This window comes from Aethalodelphis obliquidens, unplaced genomic scaffold (assembly GCF_003676395.1).
Source record: "Aethalodelphis obliquidens isolate GAN/ISIS:26980383/991018 unplaced genomic scaffold, ASM367639v1 scaffold5, whole genome shotgun sequence".
In the NCBI taxonomy this organism is placed as follows: domain Eukaryota; kingdom Metazoa; phylum Chordata; class Mammalia; order Artiodactyla; family Delphinidae; genus Aethalodelphis; species Aethalodelphis obliquidens.
The window spans coordinates 40,983,669-41,005,658 of NW_020837949.1; the positions used below are offsets into that span (position 1 = coordinate 40,983,669).

The 21,990-nt window shown below is 39.6% G+C and overlaps 1 protein-coding gene across 8 annotated transcripts in view; it reads left to right on the plus strand.

Moving 5' to 3' along the window:
• Positions 1-21,990, plus strand: part of MATCAP2 (microtubule associated tyrosine carboxypeptidase 2) — a 73,593-nt gene that overhangs the window by 46,961 nt on the left and 4,642 nt on the right. For 7 of the 8 annotated variants that reach the window (XR_003431931.1, XM_027102185.1, XM_027102187.1 and 4 more), the window contains one exon: positions 19,859-19,956. The exons of the other annotated variant lie outside the window; for it this stretch is intronic. Coding sequence is in view for 6 of the 7 variants with exons in the window: in XM_027102185.1 (XP_026957986.1) it covers positions 19,859-19,956 (98 nt within the window). In the remaining variant the exon portion in view is untranslated. The remainder of the gene's footprint in view (positions 1-19,858; positions 19,957-21,990) is intronic. 8 annotated transcript variants of the gene reach the window in all.

Consider the following 21,990-nt stretch of genomic DNA (forward strand, 5'->3'; position numbering starts at 1 on the left):
AAAGCAAAGCTAAACAGACAAAATCACACAAACATACACACACACTCACAGAAGAAGAAAGAAAGAAAAAGGAAGAGAGCAACCAAACCGATAAACACACAAATAATAGCAATCACTAAAAAGTAAACTAACATAAACATAAACCCAAAAACAGATCAAATGCAGAAAGCAAACCCCAGGTCCACAGTTGCCGCCAAAGTCCACCGCCTCAATTTTGGGAACACTCATTGTCTATTCAGATATTCCAGGGTTTACCAAGCTGACTGGGGTGATTGGGTCTGCTGCTCCTGAGGCTGCACCTCAGGAGAAAGTTCCCTTTCTCTTCTTTGTTTGCACAGGTCCGAGGTTCAGTTTGGTTTTGGCCTTGCCTCTGCGTGTAGGCTGCCCTCAGGTGTCTGTCCCTTGCCCAGACAGGAGCGGGTTAAAGCAGCGGCTTATTAGAGCTCTTTTGCTCACTCAGGTCGGGGAGAGGGAGGGGTACACTAGTCACAATTGGCATGCAGTGCGTGCCTGTGGCGGTAGAGGCTGGCGTGATGCTGCAGCAGCCTGAGGTGTGCCATGTGTTCTCCTGGGGAAGTTGGCCCTCAATCGTGGGACCCTGGCAGTGGCATTCTGCACAAGCTCTCGGGAGGGTGTGGGTAGTGACCTACGCTTGCACACAGGATTCTTAGTGGCAGAGGCAGCTGTGGTAGCAGTCCATGCCCGCCTCTGGCATCCATGATGATAGCTGCCGCTCACTCCCATCTCTGGAGCTCACTTAGGCAGTGCTCTGTCGTCTGAGGACACACAGAGCAGGAAGCCCCTCTTCTAACACACCCCGAGACAATGGTCTCTTGCCTCTTAGGCAGTTGCAGACTTTTTCCCAGACTCCCTCCCAGGTAGCTGTGGTGCACTAGCCCCCTTCAGGCTGTCTTCACACAGCCAACCCCAGTCCTCTCCCTGGGGTCTGACCTCCAAAGCCCGAGCCTCAGCTCCCAACCCCCACCCCCCACCCGCCCCGGCAGGTGAGCAGAGAAGCCTCTCAGGCTAGTGAGTGGTAGTCAGCACTGATCCTCTGTGTGGGGATATCTCTGCTTTGCCCTCTGCACCCCTGTTACTTCAGTCTTCTCTGTGGCTCTGAAACTCTACACCGACTTCCCTGCCAGTGAGGGCTCTTCCTAGTGTGTGGAAACCTTTCGTCCTTCACAGCTCCCTCCCAGAGGTGAAGGTCCCATCCCTACTCTTGTCTCTGTTTTTTCTTTTTTCTTTTGCCCTACCCGGGTACATGGGGATTTTCTTGCCTTTTGGGAAGTCTGAGGTCTTCTACCAGCATTCAGTAGGTGTTCTACAGGAGGTGTTCCACGTGTAGATGTATTTTTGATGTATTTCTGGGGAGGAAGGTGATGTCCATGTCTTACTCTTCCACCATCTTGAAGGTCTCCCCCATTTTTAATTTTTATTTTAAACTGGAGTATAGTTGATTAACAGTGTTTTGTTAGTTTCAGGTGTACAGCAAACCAATTCAGTTATACCTATACCTGTATGTATTGTTTCTCAAGATCTTTTCCTATTTATATTACTGGAGAATACTGAGCAGAAATCCCTGTGTTATACAGCAGGTCCTTGTTGGTTATCTGTTTTCATTATTGTAGTATGTATATGTCAATCCCAAACTACCAATTTATCCCTGCCCTCCACCTTTTCCTTTTGGTAACTCTAAGTGTGTATTCTAAGTCTGTGAGTCTGTTTCTGTTTTGTAAATATGTTCATTTGTATCATTTTTTAAAATTCTGCATATAAGTGATATCAGATGATATTTGTTTTTCTCTGTCTGACTTGCTTCACTTAGCACGATAATCTCCAGGTCCATTCATGTTGATGCCAATGGCATTATTTCATTCTTTTTAATGGCTAAGTAATATTCCATTGGACATACGTACCACATCTTCTTTATCCACTCTTCTGTCGATGGACATTTAGGTTCCTTCCATGTCTTGGTCATTGTAGACAGTGCTACAGTGAACACTGCGGTGCCTGTACCCTGTCAAACCATGTTTTTCACCAGATATATGCCCAACAGTGGGATTGCTGTATCATATGGTAGCTCTCTTTTTAGTTTTTTGAGGAACCTCCATACTGTTCTTCATAGCGGCTATACCAATTTACATTCCCACCAACAAGTAGGAGGGTTCCCTTTTCTCTACACCCACTCCAGCATTCATTGTTGGTAGACTTTTTGATGATGGCCATTCTTCTGGTGTGAGGTGATATCTCACTGTAGTTTCGATTTGCATTTCTCTAAATAGTTGGTGATGTTGAGCCTCTCTCCATGTACCTCTTTGCCATCTGTATGTCTTCTTTGGTGAAATGTCTATTTAGTTTTTTTTTTAACTGAAGTATAGTTGCTTTACAATGTTGTGTTAGTTTCTGCTGACAACAAAGTGACTCAGTTATACATATATCCACTCTTTTTTAGATTTCCTTTCCATTTAGGTCACCACAGACCACTGAGTACAGTTCCCTGTGCTATACAGCAGGTTCTCATTAGTTATCTGTTTTATACATAGTAGTATATATACGTCAATCCCAATCTCCCAATTCGTCCCACCCACCCCCTTTCCCCCTTGGTAACCATAAGGTCTCTACATCTGTGACTCTATTTTTGCTTTGCAAGTAAGTTCATATGTACCATTTTTCTAGATTCCACATGTAAGTGATAGCATACGATATTTGTTTTTCTTTTTCTGACTGACTTCACTCTGTATGACAATCTCTGGGTCCATCCATGTCACAGCAAATGGCACTGTTTCGTTCCTTTTTATGGCTGAGTACTATTCCATTGTGTATACGTACCACATCTTCTTTATCCATTCCTGTGTTGATGGACATTTAGGTTGTTTCCATGTCCTGGCTATTGTAAATAGTGCTGCAATGAACATCAGGGTGCATGCATCCTTTCAAATAATGGTTTTCTCCAGATACATGCCTAGGAGTGGGATTGCTGGGTCATATGGTAGCTCTGTTTTTAATTTTTTAAGGAACCTCCATACTGTTCTCCCCACTGGCTGTACCAATTTACATTCCCACCAACAGTGCAGGAGAGTTCCCTTTTCTCCACACCCTCTCCAGTATTTACTGCTTATAGATTTTTTGATGATGACCATTCTGACTGGTGTGAGGTGATACCTCATTGTAGTTTTGGTTTACATTTCTCTGATAATTAGTGATGTTGAGCATATTTTCATGTGTTTGTTGGCCATCTGTATGTCTTCCTTAGTGAAATGTCTATTTAGGTCTTCCGCCCATTTTTTGATTGGGTTGTTTGTTGGTTTTTTTTTGATATTGTGCTGCATAAACTGTTTATAAATTTTGGAGATTAATCACTTGTCAGTCAGATCATTTGCCAATCTTTCCTTTCATTGTGTGGGTTGTCTTTCCTTTTTTTTGTGGTTTCCTCTGCTGCACAAAAGCTTTTGACTTTCATTAGGTCCCATTTGTTTTTTTCTTTTTATTTTAAATTGGAGTATAGTTGATTAACAATGTTGCCTTAGTTTCAGGTGTACAGCAAAGTGATTCAGTTGTACATATACATGTATCTATTGTTTCTCAAGTTCTTTCCACATTTAGGTTATTAGAGAATATTAAGCAGAGTTGTTCCCTATGCTATGCAGTAGGTCCTTCCTGGTTATCTATTTTCAATAGCATAGGGTGTATATTTCAATCCCAAACTCCCAATTTATCCCTGACCTCCGTCTTTGCTCTTTGTTAACCTAAGTGTGCTTTCTAAGTCCATGAGTCTGTTTCTGTTTTGTAAATATGTTCATTTTTATGATTTTTTTTTAGATTTTGCACGTAAGCAATATCAGCTGATATTTGTTTTTCCTCTGACTTACTTCACTTACTATGATAATTTCCAGGTCCATTCATGTTGCTGCTAATGGCATTATTTCATCCTTTTTAATGGCTGAGTAATATTCCATTGGACATAGGTACCACATCTTCTTTATTCACTCTTCTGTCGATGGACACGTAGGTTGCTTCCATGTCTTGGTTACTGTAAACAGTGCTGCAGTGAACACTGGGGTGCCTGTATCCTTTCAAACCAAGGGTTTTGCCAGATATGTGCCCAAGAGTGGGATTCCTGAATCATGTGGTGCTCTGGGAAACATTGCAAAAGATATTCCTGTGATTTATTTCACAGAGTGTTCTTCCTATATTTTCTTCTAAGAGTTTTATAACATCAGGTCTTAAATTTAGTTCTTTAATTCATTGAGTTTATTTTTGTGTATGGTGTAAAAGAATGTTCTAATTTCATTCTTTTCCTATAGCTGTCCAGTTTTCTCAACACCATTTATTGAAGAGACTGTCATTTCTCCATTGTATAGTCTTACATTTTTTACTGTAGATCAATCGACCACAGGTGCGTGTGTTTATTTCTGGGCTTCTGTCCTGTTCCATTGATCTATATTTTTGTTTTTGTACCTGTACCATAGTGTTCTGATGATTGTAACTTTGTAGTATAGTCTAAAATCAGGGAGACTGATTCCTCCAGGTCCATCTTTTTTCCCCCCTTAAGATTACTTTGGATATTCGTGGTGTTTTGTGTTTTCATATAGATTAAAAAATTTTTTTGTTCTAGTTCTGTGAAAAATGTTATTCATAATTTGATAGGGGTTGCATTGAATGTGTAGATTGCCTTGGGTAGTATAGTCATTTTGACAATATTGATTCTTCCAGTGCAAGAGCATGATATATCCTTCCATCTGTTTGTGTCATCTTTGATTTCTTTCATCAGTGTCTAATAGTTTTCAGAGTACTGGTGTTTTGTCTCCTTAGGTAGGTTCATTTCTAGGTTTTTTTTTTTTGATGCAATGGTAAATGGGATTGTTTCCTTAATTTCTTTTTGAGATCTTTCCTTGTTAGTGTATAGAAATGCAAAGGATTTGTGTTTATTAATTGTTTCATCCTGCAATCTAACCTAGTTCACTGAACTTCAGCAGTTTTCTGGAAGCATGTTTAGGATTTTCTATGTATAGTATCATTTCTTCTGCAAACAGTGACAGTTTTATTTCTTCCTTTCCAATTTGGATTCCTGTTATTTTTTTTCTTCTCTGATTGCCGTGGCTAGGACTTCTAAAACTATGTTGTATAAAAGTGGTGAGAGTGGACATCCTTGTCTTGTTTCTGATCTTAGAGGAAATGCTTTCAGTTTTTACCACTGAGAATGATGTTGGCAGTGGGTTTGTCATATATGGCCTTTATTATGTTGAGGTAGGTTCCCTTTATGCCCACTCTCTGGAGAGTTTTTATCATAAATGGGTGTTGAATTTTGTCAAAAGCTTTTTCTGCATCTTTTGAGATGATCATGTAGTTTTCATTCTTCAGTTTGTTGATGTGGTGTAATGCACTGATTGATTTGCAGATACTGAAAAATCCTTGCATCCCTGAGATAAATCCGAGTTGACCATGTCGTATGATTCTTTTTTTTTTTAATAAATTTATTTATTTATTTTTGGCTGCATTGGGTCTTTGTTGTTGGGTCTTTGTTGCTGTGCGCAGGCTTTCTCTAGTTGCAGCATGTGGGGTCTACTCTTCGTTGCAGTGCACGGGCTCTAAGTGCACGGGCTTCAGTAGTTGTGGCATGCAGGCTCAGTAGTTGTGGCTCGCAGGCTCTAGAGGGCAGGCTCAGTAGTTGTGGCACACAGACTCAGTAGTTGCAGCACATGGGCTCAGTAGTTGTGGCACACGGGCTCAGTAGTTGTGGCACACGGGCTTAGTTGCTTCAAGGCATGTGGGATCTTCCCAGACCAGAGCTCAAACCTGTGTCCCCTGCATTGGCAGGCGGATTCTCAACCACTGCCCCACCAGGGAATTTCTGTGTGATTCTTTTAATGTATGTTGGATTCAGTTTCCTAGTATTTCATTGAATTTTTTGCATCTATGTTCATCAGTGATATTGGCCTGTAATTTTCTTTTTTTGTGGTATCTTTGTATGGTTTTGGTATCAGGGTGATGGTGGACTCATAGAATGAGTTTGGGAGTGTTCTTTCCTCTGCAGTTTGTTTTTGGAATAGTTTGAGGATAGCTGTTAACTCTTCTCTAAATGTTTGATAGAATTGACCTGTGAAGCCATCTTGCCCTGGACTTTTGTTTGTTGGGAGTTTTTTTGTTTGTTTGTTTGTTTTTGTGGTACACGGGCCTCACACTGTTGTGGCCTCTCCCGTTGCGGGGCACAGGCTCCAGACGCGCAGGCCCAGCGGCCATGGCTCACGGGCCTAGCCGCTCCGTGGCATATGGGATCTTCCCGGACCGAGGCACGAACCCGTGTCCCCTGCATCGGCAGGCGGACTCTCAACCACTGTGCCACCAGGGAAGCCCTTAAAGATTTTTGTTGTGTGTCTGTGTGTGTTGGGAGTTTTTTAATCACAGTTTTAATTTCAGTACTTGTGATTGGTCTGTTCATATTTTGTATTTCTTCCTGGTTCGGTCTTGGGAGATTGTACCTTTCTAAGAATTTGTCCATTTCTTTCAGGTTGTCCATTTTATTGGCATGTAGTTGCTTGTAGTAGTCTCTTGTGATCCTTTGTATTTCTGTGGTGTCTGTTTTAACTTCTTTTTAATTTCTAATTTTATTGATTTGAGCTCTCTCCCTTTCTTTGTTCATGAGTTTGGATAAAGTTTTATCAATTTCCTTTATCTTTTCAAAGAACTAGCTTTTAGTTTCTTTGATCTTTTCTGTTGTTTTCTTCATCTATAATTCTTTTATGTCCACTCTGATCTTTATGATTTCTTCCACTAACTTTGGGCTTTGTTTGTTCTTCTTTCTGTATTAGTTTAGGTGTTAAGAGTATGCTCTTTGAGATTTTCCTTGTCTCCTGAGGTAGGACTGTATTGCTATAAACTTTCCTCTTAAAACAGCTTTTGCTGCATCCCATAGGTTTTAGATTGTTGTGGTTTTGTTTTCTTTTGTCTCTAGGATATTTTTTGATTCCTCTTTGACTTCTTCAGTGATCCATTGGTCATTCAATAGTACACTGTTTAGCCACCACGTGTTTGTGGTTTTTACAGTGTTTTTCTTGTAGTTGATTTCTAATCTTATAGTCTTGTGGTTGGAAAAGATGCTCGATATGACTTCAGTTTTCTTCAGTTTACTGAGGCTTGCTTTGCAACCCAGCATGTGATCTATCCTGGAAAATGTTGCATGTGCACTTGGGAAGAACATGTATCCTGGTGCTTTTAAATGGAATGCTTTATATATATAAATTACGTCCATCTGGTCTAATTGTCATTTAAGGCCTTTGTTTTCTTGTGGCTTTTCTGTCTAGATGATCTGTCCATTGATGCAAGTGGGGTGTTAAAGTCCCCCACTAGTATTATTTTACTGTTGATTTCTCCTTTTATGGCTGATAGTATTTGCCTTATATATTGAGGTGCTCCTATGTTGGGTGCATATGTATTTACAATTGTTTTATCTTCTTGGATAGATTCCTTGATTATTATGTAGTGTTGTTCTTTGTGTCTTGAAACAGTCTTTATTTTAAAGTCTATTTGTCTGATATTAGTGTTGCTACTCCAGCTTTCTTTTTATTTCCATTTGCATGGAGTATCTTTTTCTGCTCCCTCACTTTCAGTCTGTATGTTTCCATAGGTCTGAAGTGGGTCTCTTGTAGACAGCATATATATGGGTCTTGTTTTTCTATCTATTCAGCCAGTCTGTGTGTTTTGGTTGGAGCATTTAATCCATTTATGTTTAAGGTAGTTATCAATATATGTGTTCATGTTACCATTTTCTTAATTGTTTTGGGTTTGTTTTTGTAAGCCTTTTTTCTTCCCTTCCTCTCTGTTCTCTTCTTTTGTTATTTGATGACTAACGTAGTGTTGTGTTTTTGGATTCCTTTTTCTTTTGTGTGTGTGTATCTATTGTCGATTTTTAGTTTGCAGTTACCAAGTGTTGTTGATGTAGCAGTCTCTGTATAAAAATATTGTTTTAAGTTGCTGGTGTTTTAATTTCAAATGCATTTCCAGTATCTTGCATTTGTACTCTCCTCTTCTCACAATTGCTTGTTTTGATATCATGTTTGTGTGTGGATGATTTAATACCTTTACGCTATGCTTTCCTTTCCTGCTGAGCTTTTAGGGTTTTTTTTTGTTTGTTTCTAGTTTTGCTCTTATCTTTTCTGCCTAAGTAAGTTCCTTTAGCATTTGTTGCAAAGCTGGTCTGGTGGTGCTGAATTCTCTTAGCTTGTTTGTAAAGCTTTTTTTTTTTTTTTGGTTACATTGGGTCTTCATTGCTGCACGCGGGCTTTCTCTAGTTGGGGCCAGCGGGGGCTACTCTTCGTTGCGGTGTGTGGGCTTCTTGTTGCAGTGCCTTCTCTTGTTGTGGAGCATGGGCTCTAGGTGCCCGGGCTTCAGTAGTTGCAGCACAGGCTCAGTAGTTGCAGCATGCAGGCCCTAGAGCACACGACCTTCAGTAGTTGAGGCATGTGAGCTCAGCAGTTGCAGCACATGGGCTCTAGGGCACACGGGCTTCAGTAGTTGTGGCGCGTGGGCATAATTGCTCCACGGCATGTGGGATCTTCTTAGACCAGTTATCGAACCAGTGTCCCTGCATTGGCAGGCAGATTCTTAATCACTGCACCACCAGGGAAATCCCATCTGTAAAGCTTTTGATTTCTCTGTGGAATCTGAATGAGAGCCTTGCTGGGTAGAGTATGCTTGGTTGTAGGGTCTTCCCTTTTTTCACTTTAAATATATCATGCCACTTCCTTATCACCTGCACAGTTTCTGCTGAGAAATCAGCTGATAACTTTATGGGGCTCCCTTGTATGTTATTTCTTGCTGTTCCCTTGCTCCTTTTAATATTTTTTCTTTGAATTTAATTTTTGTTAGTTTAATTAATAAGTGTCTTGGTGTGTTTTTCCTAGGGTTTATCCTGTATGGGACTCTGCGCTTCCTGGAATTGGGTGGCTATTTCCTTTTCCATGTGAGGGAAGTCTTTGACTATAATCTCTTCAAATGTTTTCTCAGACCCTTTCTTTTTCTCTTCTTTTTCTTGGACACCTATAATCCAAATGTTGGTGCATTATTGTTGTCCTGGAGGTCTCTGAGACTGTCATCAATTCTTTCATTCTTTTTTCTTTATTCTGCTCCTCAGCAGTTACTTCTACCATTCTATGTTCCAGCTCACTTACTCGCTTTTCTGCCTCAGTTATTCTATTGATTCCTTTCCGTGTATTTTTTATTTCGGTTATTGTGTTGTTCATCACTGTTTCTTTGTTCTGTAGTTCTTCTAAGTCTTCGTTAAACATTTCTTCTGTTTTCTCAGTCCATGCCTCCATTCTGTTTCCGAGATTTTGGATAATCTTTACTATCATTACTCTGAATTCTTTTTCAGGTAGGTTGCTTATTTCCTTTTCATTTATTTGGTCTTGTAGGATTGTTGTCTTTTTTTTTTTTTGAACTTTATTTTATTTTTTTACACAGCAGGTTCTTATTAGTCATCAATTTTATACACATCAGTGTATACATGTCAATCCCAATCGCCCAATTCATCACACCACCACCACCACCACCCCTCTGCTTTCCCCCCTTGGTGTCCATACGTTTGTTCTCTACATCTGTGTCTCAATTTCTACCCTGCAAACCGGTTCATCTGTACCATTTTTCTAGCTTCCACATAAATGCGTTAATATACGATATTTATTTTTCTCTTTCTGACTTCCTTCACTCTGTATGACAGTCTCTAGATCCATCCACCTCTCAACAAATGACCCAATTTCATTCCTTTTTATGGCTGAGTAATATTCCATTGATTATATGTACCACATCTTCTTTATCCATTCGTCTGTCGATGTGCATTTACGTTGCTTCCATGACCTGGCTATTGTAAATAGTGCTTCAGTGAACATTGGGGTGCATGTGTCTATTTGAATTATGGTTTTCTCTGGGTATATGCCCAGTAGTGGGATTGCTGGATCATATGGTAAGTCTGTGTTTAGTTTTTAAAGGAACCTCCATACTGTTCTCCATAGTGGCTGTATCAATTTACATTCCCAGCAACAGTGCTAGAGGGTTCCCTTTTCTCCACAGCCTCTCCAGCATTTGTTGTTTGTAGATTTTCTGATGATGCCCATTCTGACTGGTGTGATGTGATACCTCATTGTAGTTTTGATTTGCATTTCTCTAATAATTAGTGATCTTCAGCAGTTTTCATGTGCTTCTTTGCCATCTGAATGTCTTCTTTGGAGAAATATCTATTTAGGGCTTCTGCCCATTTTTTGGATTGGGTTGTTTGTTTTTTTAATATTAAGCTGCATGAGCTGTTTATATATTTTGGAGATTAATCCTTTGTCAGTGCTTCATTTGCAAATTTTTTCTCCCATTCTGGGGTTGTCTTTTCGTCTTGTTTGTAGTTTCCTTCGCTGTGCAAAAGCTTTTAAGTTTCATTAGGTCCCATGTGTTTATTTTTGTTTTTATTTCCATTACTCTAGGAGATGGATCAAAAAAGGTCTTGCTGTGATTTATGTGAAAGAGTGTTTTTCCTGTGTTTTCCTATAAGAGTTTTATAGTGTCCAGTCTTACATTTAGGTCTCTAGTCCATTATGAGTATTTTTCTGTATGGTGTTAGGGAGTGTTCTAATTTCGTTCTTTTACATGTAGCTATCCAGTTTTCCCAGCACCACTTATTGAAGAGGCTGTCTTTTCTCCATTGTATATCCTTGCTTCCTTTGACATAGATTAGGTGGCCATAGGTTCGTGGGTTATCTCTGGGCTTTCAATCTTGTTCCATTGATCTATATTTCTGTTTTTGTGCCAGTACCATATTGTCTTGCTTACTGTAGCTTTGTAGTATAGTCTGAAGTCAGGGAGTCTGATTCCTCCAGCTCCGTTTTCTTCCTCAAGACTGCTTTGGCTATTCAGGGTCTTTTGTGTCTCCATACAAATTTTAAGATTTTTTGTTCTAGGTCTGTAAAAAATGCCATTTGTAATTTGATAGGGATTGCATTGAATCTGTAGATTGCTTTGGGTAATATAGTCATTTTCACAATGTTGATTCTTCCAATCCATGAACATGGTATATCTCTTCATCTGTTGGTATCATCTTTAATTTCTTTCATCAGTGTCTTATAGTTTTCTGCATACAGGTCTTTTGTCTCCCTAGGTAGGTTTATTCCTAGGTATTTTATTCTTTTTGCTGCAATGGTAAATGGGAGCGTTTCCTTAATTTCTCTTTCAGATTTTGCATCATTAGCGTATAGGAATGCAAGAGATTTCTGTGCATTAATTTTGTATCCTTCAACTTTACCAAATTCATTGATTAGCTCTAGTAGTTTTCTGGTGGCATCTTTAGGATTCTCTCTGTGTAGTATGTCATCTGCAAACAGTGACAATTTTACTTCTTCTTTTCCAATTTGTATTCCTTTTATTTCTTTTTCTTCTCTGATTGCTGTGGCTAGGACTTCCAAAACTATGTTGAATAATAGTGGTGAGAGTGGGCACCCTTGTCTTGTTCTTGATCTTAGAGGAAATGCTTTCAGTTTTTCACCATTGAGAATGATGTTGGCTGTGGGTTGGTCATATATGGCCTTTATTATGTTGAGGTAGGTTTCCTCTATGACCACTTTCTGGAGAGATTTTATCATAAATGGTTGTTGAAATTTGTCAAAAGCTTTTTCTGCATCTGTTGAGATGATCATATAGTTTTTCTTCTTCAATTTGTTAATATGGTATATCACATTTATTGATTTGCGTATACTGAAGAATCCTTGCATCCCTGGGATAAATCCAACTTGATCATGGTGTATGATCCTTTTAATTTGTTGTTGGATTCTGTTTGGTAGTATTTTGTGGAGAATTTTTGAATCTATATTCATCAGTGATATTAGTCTGTAATTTTCTTTTTTTGTAGTATCTTTGTCTGGTTTTGATATCAGGGTGATGGTGGCCTCATACAATGAGTTTGGGAGTGTTGCTTCCTCTACAATTTTTTGGAAGAGTTTGAGAAGGATGGGTGTTAGCTCTTCTCTAAATGTTTGATAGAATTCACCTGTGAAGCCATCTGGTCCTGGACTTTTGTTTTTTGGAAGATTTTTGATCACAGTTTCAATTTCATTACTTGTGATTGGTCTGTTCATATTTTCTACTTCTTCCTGGTTCAGTCTTGGAAGCTTATACCTTTCTAAAAATTTGTCCATTTCTTCCAGGTTATCCATTTTATTGGCATACAGTTGCTTGTAGTAGTCTCTTAGGATGCTTTGTATTTCTGCGGTGTCTGTTGTAACTTCTCCTTTTTCATTTCTAATTTTATTGAGTCCTCTCCCTCTTTTTCTTGATGAGCCTGGCTAATGGTTTATCAATTAGTGTGACTTTGGTTTATTTTCTCAAAGAATCAGCTTTTAGTTTTATTGATCTTTGCTGTTGTTTTCTTTGTTACTATTTTATTTATTTCTGCTCTGATCATTATGATTTCTTCTGCTAACTTTGGGTTTTGTTTGTTCTTCCTTCTCTAGTTCTTTTAGGTGTAAGGTTAGATTGTTAATTTGAGGTTTTTCTTATTTCTTGTGGTAGGCTTGCATAGTTGTAAACTTCCCTCTTAGAACTGCTTTTGCTGCATCCCTTAGGTTTTGGATCGTCGTGTTTTCATTGTCTCTAGGTATTTTTTGATTTCCTCTTTGATTTCTTCAGTGATCTCTTGGTTATTTAGTAATGTATTGTTTAGCCCCCATGTTTTTGTGTTTTTTCCGTTTTTTTTCCTGTAATTCATTTCTAATCTCATAGCGTTGTGGTCAGAAAAGATACTTTATATGCTTTCAATTTTCTTAAATTTACTGAGGTTTGATTTGTGACCCAAGATGTGATCTATCCTGGAGAATATTCTGTGCACACTTGAGAAGAAAGTGTAATCTGCTGTTTTTGGATGGAATGTCATATAAATATCAGTTAACTCTATCTGGTCTATTGTGTCATTTAAAGCTTCTGTTTCCTTATTTATTTTCATTTTGGATGCTCTGTCCATTGATGTAAATGAGGTGTTAAAGTCCCCCACTATTATTGTGTTATTGTCAGTTTGCTCTTTTATAGCTGTTAGCAGTTGCTTTATGTATTGAGGTGCTCCTATGTTTGGTGGATGTATGTTTATAATTGTTATATCTTCTTCCTGGATTGATCCCTTGATCATTATGTAGTGTTCTTCCTTGTCTCTTGTAACATTCTTTATTTTAAAGTCTATTTTATCTTTAAGTGAGATAAGTGATATCAGTATTGCTACTCCAGCTTTCTTTTGATTTCCATTTGCAGGGAATATCTTTTCTCATCCCCTCACTTTCAGTCTGTATGTGTCCCTAGGTCTGAAGTGGGTCTCTTGTAGACAGCATATATATGGTTCTTGTCTTTCTATCCATCCAGCAAGCCTGTGTCTTTTGGTTGGAGCATTTAATCCATTCACGTTTAAAGTAATTATATGTATGTTCTTATGACCATTTTCTTAATTGTTTTGGGTTTGTTTTTCTAGGTCCTTTTCTTCTCTTGTGTTTCCCACTTAGAGAAGTTCCTTTAGCATTTGTTGTAGAACTGGTTTGGTGGTGCTGAATTCTCTTAGCTTTTGCTTGTCTGTAAAGCTTTTGATTTCTCCATCGAATCTGAATGAGATCCTTGCCAGGTAGAGTAATCTTGGTTGTAGTTTCTTCCCTTTCATTACTTTAAGTATATCATGCCACTTCCTTCTGGCTTGTAGAGTTTCTGCTGAGAAATGAGCTGTTAACCTTATGGGAGTTCCCTTGTATGTTATTTGTCGTTTTTCCCTTCTGCTTTCAATAATTTTTGTTTGTCTTTAATTTTTTCCAATTTGATTACTATGTGTCTTGGTGTGTTTCTCCTTAGGTTTCTCCTGTATGGGACTCTCTGCGCTTCCTGGACTTGGGTGGCTATTTCCTTTCCCATGTTAGGGAAGTTTTCAACTATAAAATCTTCAAATATTTTCTCTGGTCCTTTCTCTCTTTTCCTTCTGGGACCCCTATAATGTGAATGTTGTGGCATTTAATGTTGTTCCAGAGGTCTCTTAGGCTGTCTTCATTTCTTTTCATTCTTTTTTCTTTATTCTCTTCTGCAACAGTGAATTCAACCATTCTGTCTTCCAGGTCACTTATCCTTTCTTCTGCCTCAGTTATTCTGCTGTTGATTCTTGTTAGTGTAGTCTTCATTTCAGTTATTGTATTGTTCATCTCTGTTTGTTTGTTCTTTAATTCTTCTCGGTCTTTGTTAAACATTTCTTACATGTTCTTGATCTTTACCTCCACTCTTTTTCCGAGGTCCTGGATCATCTTCACTTTCATTCTGGAAGCTTCTTTTTCTGGAAGTTTGCCTATCTCCACTTCATTTAGTAGGTTTTCTGGGGTTTTATCTTGTTACTTCATCTGATACATAACTCTCTGCCTTTTTATCTTGTCTGTCTTTCTGTGAATGTGGTTTTTGTTCCACAGGCTGCAGGATTGTAGTTCTTCTTGCTTCTGCTGTCTGCCCTCTCGGTCCTGTAGGTTTTTACCTTGGTCCTTCGTCTGTAACATATTTTTTTGTTGCCTCATTTTTTTTTGTTGGGTGGGGCTGTATTCCTGTCTTACTGGTTGTTTGGCCTGATATGTGCAGCACTGGAAGTTGAAGGCAGTTGGGTAGAGCTGTGTCTTGGTGCCGAGATGAGGACCTCTGCAAGACCTCACTCCAATTATTATTCCCTGGGGTCTGAGGTTCTCTGTTAGTACAGCAGCTTGGACTCAGCACTCCCACCACAGGAGCCCAGGCCCAACCCGCAGCCTGGGAACCAGTATATCCCACAAGCTGCTCGGTTTGGCACAAGAAAAGAAAGGGAAAGAAACGGAGCAGTAGAATAACAGAATAAAAAGTAAAATACAGTTAGTAAAATAAAAAGTATATCAGGAATAATTAAAATGTAAGTGAAACAACTGCAACAAGGTAAATCAGCACCACAATAAAAAAAAGAAAAAGAAAGCTGGGGGCACAAGCCAAAAGTTGCAGAAAAATAACAAGGTATAAAGAATAAAATAAAATTAGAAAAATTAGAAAAATATCTATATAGATGAAAGAACAACAAGGTAAAGCCGAACCACAACCTAAGAAGAAAGGCTAGAAAAGGCCTTGGCTGTGGGGGGCAGTGTGGGGTGGTGGGGCTCAGGCTCAGGACCTGCTTAGCCGCGAAAGGCAGCACATCTGGAGGGGGGCCTTGGAGTGTGGGTTCAGAGGTAAGGTCATGGTTGGGGGCGTGGAGGCAGGGTGTAGGCCCAGCACAGTTGGAGGATGTCTTGGAGGGCAGAGGATGAGGCCTGGGAACCTCACTTGGGCCTCTCCGGGACCCTAGTGGGCAGGGGAAATGCTGACCCTGTTCCCTTCTGATAATCTACTCTCCCAAGTGTCTCCCCCGTCCCTGTTGATCCCCTAACCATGGGTGGGCCCCTCTGGGCATGGGAACCCCTTGCCTCCCCCAGCCACCCCACAGGGGCACTGGTCTGTCTCACCTCCACTTATCCTCCCCCCTTCCTCCTCCCCATGTCCTACCCAGTTGCTCATGGGTTCTTCCCATCCCCTTAGGTGTCCGTGGTCCCCCACCAGTGCCTGGCAGGTACCCTAGTTGTGCAGAGATGCAAACTCCACATCCTCCTAGTCCACCATCTTGACTTCACCCCACAGTCTTTATTTTAAAGTCTATTTAGTCTCATATGAGTATTATTATTCCAGCTTTCTTTTGATTTCCATTTGCATGGAATACCTTTTTCCATTCTCTCACTTTCAGTCTGTGTGTGTCTCTAGATCTGAAGTGAGTCTTCTGTAGGAGCATATATATGGTTCTTGTTTTTGTATCCACTCAGCCCCTCTATCTTTTGGTTGGAGCATTTAGTCCATTTACATTTAAGGTAATTATTGATATGTATGTTCTTACTGCCATTTTGTTAATTGTTTGGGGTTTGTTTTTATAGGTCTTTTTCCCCCCTTCTTTTGTTCTCATCTCCTGTGATTTGATGACTATCTTTAGTGTTATGTTTGGATTCTTTTTTCTTTTTTTGTGTGTATATCTATTATAGGTGTTTGTTTTGAGGTTACCGTGAGCTTTTTATGTAGCAGTCTGTGTGTGTGTGTGTGTGTGTGTCTGTGTGTGTCTGTGTATGCATGATTTAAGTTGCTGAGCTCTTAATTTCAAATGCATTTTAAAAATCTTACATTTGTACTCTCCTTCCTTCATGATTGGTGTTTTTCATGTCATATTTTACAGCTAATTGTTTTGTGTATCCCTTAACTGCTCATTGTGGTTATAGATTATTTTACTACTTTTGTCTTTTTATCACCCTACTAGCTTTGTGTGTGGATGATTTCCTACATTTTCTGTATGTTTGCCTTTGTTGATCATTTTGATTTTATAATTTTCTTGTTTTTAGTTGTGGCCTTTTTCATCAGGAGAAGTTCCTTTAACATTGGTTGTAAAGTTGGTTTGATGGTGCTGGACTCTTAGCTTTTGCTTATCTGTAAAGCTTTTGATCTCTCCATCAAATCTGAATGAGAGCCTTCCTGGGTAGATTATTCTTGGTGGTAGGTTTTTCCCTTTCATCACTTTAAATATATATTTCTACTCCATTCTGGCCTTCAGTTTCTGCTGAAAAATCAGCCAGTAACTTAATGGGAATTCTGTTGTATGCTATTTGTTGCTTTTCCCTTGCTGCTTTTAATATTCTCTTTATATTTAATGTTTGTCATTTTAATTAGTGTGTCTTGGTTTCTCTTTGGGTTAATCCTGTATGGGACTCTATACTTTCTGGCCTTGAGTGACTGTTCCTTTCCCAGGTTAGGGAAGTTTTCACCAGTCTCTCTCTCTCTCTCTGTCTCTCTCGTCCTTGTGGGACCCCTACAGTGTGAATATTAGTGTGCTTGATATTGTCCTACAGGGCTCTTAAACTGTCCTAATTTCTTTTCATTCTTTTTTCTTTTCAGTAGCAGTGCTTTCCACTACTCTATCTTCAGCTCACTGACCTGTTCCTCTGTATCATTTAGTCTAATGTTGATTCCTTCTATTGTATTTTTCATTTCAGTTATATTCTATATCTCTGGTTGGTTGTTCTTTATATTTTCTAACTCTTTGTTAAAAACTTCTGACTTCTTGCTCTGTACGTCCATTCTTTTCCCAAGTTCTTTCACCATCTTTACAGTCATTACTCTGAACTCTTTCTCAGGTAGATTGCCTATCTCCGCTTCACTTAGTTGTTCTTCTGGGGTTTTATCTTGTTTCCTCGTCTGGAACATGTTTCTTTGTGGCCTCATTTTATCTAAGTTGCTATTTCTATTTTTATGTATGTGGTAGGTTAGTTATGTTTCTGTACCTTGAAGAAGTAGTCTCCTGTAGGAGATGTCTTATGCATCCCACTGCGCACTCCCCTCTCGTCACCCATGCTATATGCTCTATAGTTTCCCCCTAAGAGGGCTGCATTGGTTCTTCAGTTTTGATGAGCTACGTGGGTGGTCTGGTAGGCTTGGTTGGCCCCTAGCCCAGTTGGTTGCCAGGCACCTGCCTTGTGCAGATGCTGCTGGTTAGTGGGACCTGGTCACAAGGTAGCAGATTACAAAACCTCAGGGTCCCCAGGCCTAGTGCTGGCTCACTGGTGGACAGAATCAGGGTCCATAAGACTCCAGGGCTGTTGCCCTACCACTGGTGGGTGAAGCCAGGTTCCGGGGTTAGTGTTGGACTAGTGGCAGGCAGAGCTGGGTCCCAGAGTCTGACAACAGGGCCCAGGAACTTCAGAGCTGTTGTCAGATTGCTGAGCAGGAGGTGGAGGGATCCTGACACAGTTGGGTATGGGGTCCGAGGTGTCCCAAAGCTTGTGTTGGCCTGCTGGTAGACAGAGCTAGGGCTTGGGTGAATCCTGGGGTCTGCCCGCTGGTGGGCAGCATCAGGATACAGGAGATCCTGGGGTTCTGTCAGGCCCACTGGTGGATAAAGCTGGGTCATGGGGATAGTGCAGGCCCATTGGCTAGCTGAGCCGTGTCCTGGGGCCTCTGGCTTCAGGGCCTACATTCTCAGAACTGGTTTTGGACCATTGGTGGGTTGGCTGGTTCATGACACAGCTGGCTATGGGGCCTGGGGTGTCCCAAAGGTTGTGTTGGCCCACTGGTAAGTGCGGCCTGATCCTGGGGTAATGTCTAAGGGGCCCAAGTTGTCTCAGAGCTTTTATTGTCCCCCTGGTGGTTGGAGGACCAGCAAGTCCTGGGACTGGTGCCAACTGCTGGTGGCTGGGCTGGGTCCTGGCATAGCATGCAGTGGTTGTTCTGGGGCTGGTGTCTGTCTACTGGTAGGTGGGGTTATATTTCCACCCAGCTAATTGCTTGATCTGAGGTGATCCAGTACTTGTGCCTATAGGCTGGTGAGTAGGGATAGAGCTGGGGCTGGGTCCCATGCCTAGTAAGCTAGAGGGAGGATTCCAAAATGGTGCTTTGCAGCACCAGTTTCAATGTGGTAGCATTAACTCCCAAAAATGGTTGCCACCAGTGCCTGTGTCCCCAGGGGAACTCCATTTGCCTCCTGCCTCTCTGGGAGACTCCTCAAGATCACCAGTAGGTCTGACCCAGGCTCTGTTTAAATTACTGCTGCTTCCCTGTGTCCCAGAGCATGTGAAATTTTGTGTGCACCCTTTAAGAGTAGGGTCTTTCTTTTCCACAGCCCTCTGGGTCTCCCGAAAGTAAGTTCCTCTGACCTTCAAAACCAAACGTTCTGGGGTCTCGTGTTCCTGGCACAGGACCCCTGGGCAGGGAAGCTTGATGTGGGTCTCTTACCTCTTGCTCCTTCTGGAGAACCTCTATACTTACAATTATCTTCCCATTTGTAGGTCTCTTACCTCAGGATCTGGGTCTTGACTATACTGCAGTTTCTCCCCTCCTACCCATCTAGTTGTGGTTCCTTCTTTATATCTTTAGTTATAGAAATCTTTTCTGGTAGGTTCCAGTCTTTCTCACCCGCAGTTGCTCTGTAAATAGTTGTAATTTTGGTGTGTGCCCGTGAGAGGAGGTGAGCTCGGCCCTCTTAGTCCACCGTCTTGGGAACTCATCAACAATAATTTCTTATTGTATGACTCTCCATTTGGTAGAATTCTAGTCCATTTAATTCTAGAGCAAAATTTTTAAAAATTTACATAAGTTATGTCATGATGGGAGAAAGGTTTTCTTTGTAAGCAGAATACCATTTTTTATCTAAGCACAGATCTATGAGCTATTCCTAATTTTCATGTCTATTTCATATTTTTTCATATGCTTTAAAATCCAGTTCTAATTCTCATTTTTATAGGGAGGAATAGTATCAAAATCACCTAAACTTTAATGGGGTAAAGGGTATTATTTCTTATAGAAAACCCAGGAATTTCTGAAACCCCATGTCTCCACATTGGCCCCTTGTGAAACTTAACTACTCTACAACTATCCTCTCCCAGCCCTCCCCACCCAAATGCCTTCAGTTAATCATGGAAGTTAAGCTTATGATCAAATGGTAGAGGTGAGGATGGGATCATTTTTTTTAACATCTTTATTGGAATATAATTGCTTTACAATGTTGTGTTAGTTTCTGCTCTGTGTTTCTTTAGGGAAAAATGCTATTTTAATTATGGGGAGTGGGGAGCCAGGGAGAAGGAATTCTTAAAGGGAAGCTACTAGGCTGTAGTTATTGTGGTACTTCTCAAGACCTTACATTTTATGTTATGATTATAGTTAAATTTCTAATTTGCCCTATTTATTTTTTAAGTACAGGACTGACTCCTACAGTAAAGTGAATGGGCTGGTATTTAGTTACTTAATAATTTTTTTAAACATCAGAAAGTAAACACTGTTCTGGTTCCTCCAGGGTGTTTCAGTAAAGACCAGGTATACTTGGATGGTATCCTGCAAATCCTCCGATATAGAGAGACCATTGACTTTCATCTACTTACGGCCCTGGGGAAGGTGAGTGAAACCAATGGCACAGAGTCTGCAAACGTACCAGGTCAACACTTCCTCTAGCTCATTTCATGATTAAATAAGACTCAAGTTGAAACTGTTTTTATTTTATTGTTGGAGTAGTTTTCCTTTATGTGATAACAGGAGGGAAGAAATGAGGTTCTGTCACAGAACCAAATTACAATATTCCTTTGTGGACAGTAAGAGATAAAGGAGAATAGGAAATTTGGGAATAAATTATTAGTTTTTATATGCATATTTTCCTAAAGTATTTTAAAGTAAGCTGCAGGTATAACTCTACTCCCCTTCATACTCCCAAGAATAAGGATATTCTGACATGACCATATGTTTTCTAAAGAAATTTATCATTGATTCCATATAATATCTAAAAAAAAGTCTATTTTATATTCCCCAGATCATCTCCAAAATGTCCTTTGTAGCTCTTTTTCATGACCCAGGATCCAGTCAAGATTTATGCCTTGCATTCGCTTATCATCTTTAATCTCTTAATTTTTAACAGTCCCCCTCACTGTAGTCTTTTTTTATGACATTTTTAAGAATCCAAGAAAATTTCCTTGAGAATTCCTTAGAATCTGGACTATCAGATTGTTTCCTTGTAATTAGCTTTAGGTTAAACATTTTGCCAAGAATACTAAAGTGAGTCATGCATTTTTCAGTGCATCACATTAGAGAGATATTTTGTCCCAGTATTGGTGATACTGTGTATAATAACCTGGGTTAGTTACTGCCAGATCTCTCCATTATAATGGTACCTTTCCTCCATTAATAAGTAATTTGTGGGATGATACCTTCAAATGTACCATTGTCTAATAGCCTTTCCAGAAATGATTTTAACATCAATTGATGCTTTTTGCCCAAATCAGTTACTACACTGGTGGTAGCAAAATAGAGATCTTTGAATTCTGTTACATTTCCCTCCACTTTTTTATTCAGCTCTTCCAATGGCTACTCCTGTGGTTTTTAAAACATGTCTACATGTTTTCAAGCAAAGTAAAATATTCTGGGCTCACCTTACACTTTTCCTACCCAAATCTGAGATTAGATGTTTCTCTAAGGAAGTCTTGATTCTTTTTAGTGGGAAATGGTATTTAGAAAACAAGACTTGAGCACGAGGTGTGCACGTCACTACTCGAGTGCTGATGCTTCTAGACCTTGTCAATGAGCATATCATATATTTGTTTTAAATCATAAGGGCATTCCCCATTCCATATATGTATCTCTTTTCTTAAAATGAGAACCTTATTTCCCAACATCAGTATATTTACTCATTCTCTCCTTATAATAAACTTAGAGTGGTTTAAGATAAATTACAAAACCATGCCAATATCAACACCAAACCTATTTCCTATAACCTATTACACTTAGTGATATACTCAATTTTAACTGAAATATAAATAAAACTTAATATGAACATGATTTATTTAAAGCCTTCCTACTGAACCAGGAAGAGTGTTGATCAGAAGATAATAGTTCTTAAAGCCAGCTATGTTTTGGAATTTAAAAGTTGAAAGATAAGTTTAGGGGTGAAACTTTAAGTTCTATAAATTAATATAATATTTATGAAAGACTGGCTTCTTACTCAAGTGAATGAAAGAGATGTGAAATTTTTAAAAATACTTAAATTCTCTTGCTTTTATTTTGATATTTTTAACAAAACATTTTATTTCTGCAATTAAATAGAAAAAGGAATTTAATGTATAATTGTGCTGATTTTCCTAACTTAATAATACAGTATTTACATTCTAATTATTTTCTTATTTATTTATTTTGGCTGCACTGGGTCTTAGTTGCAGCACGTGGGATCTTCATTGTGGCATGCGGGCTTCTTAGTTGTAGCATGCATGCAGGATCTAGTTCCCCAACCAGGGATCAAACCTGGGCCTCCTGCATTGAGAGCATGGAGTCTTACCCACTGGACCACCAGAGAAGTCCCAATTCTTATATTTAGATTTAGGCAGGAGATTTGTTTAGGTTCAGTCTTTCACACACATATATTAAGTTTAGTTGTTTAATTTCTAG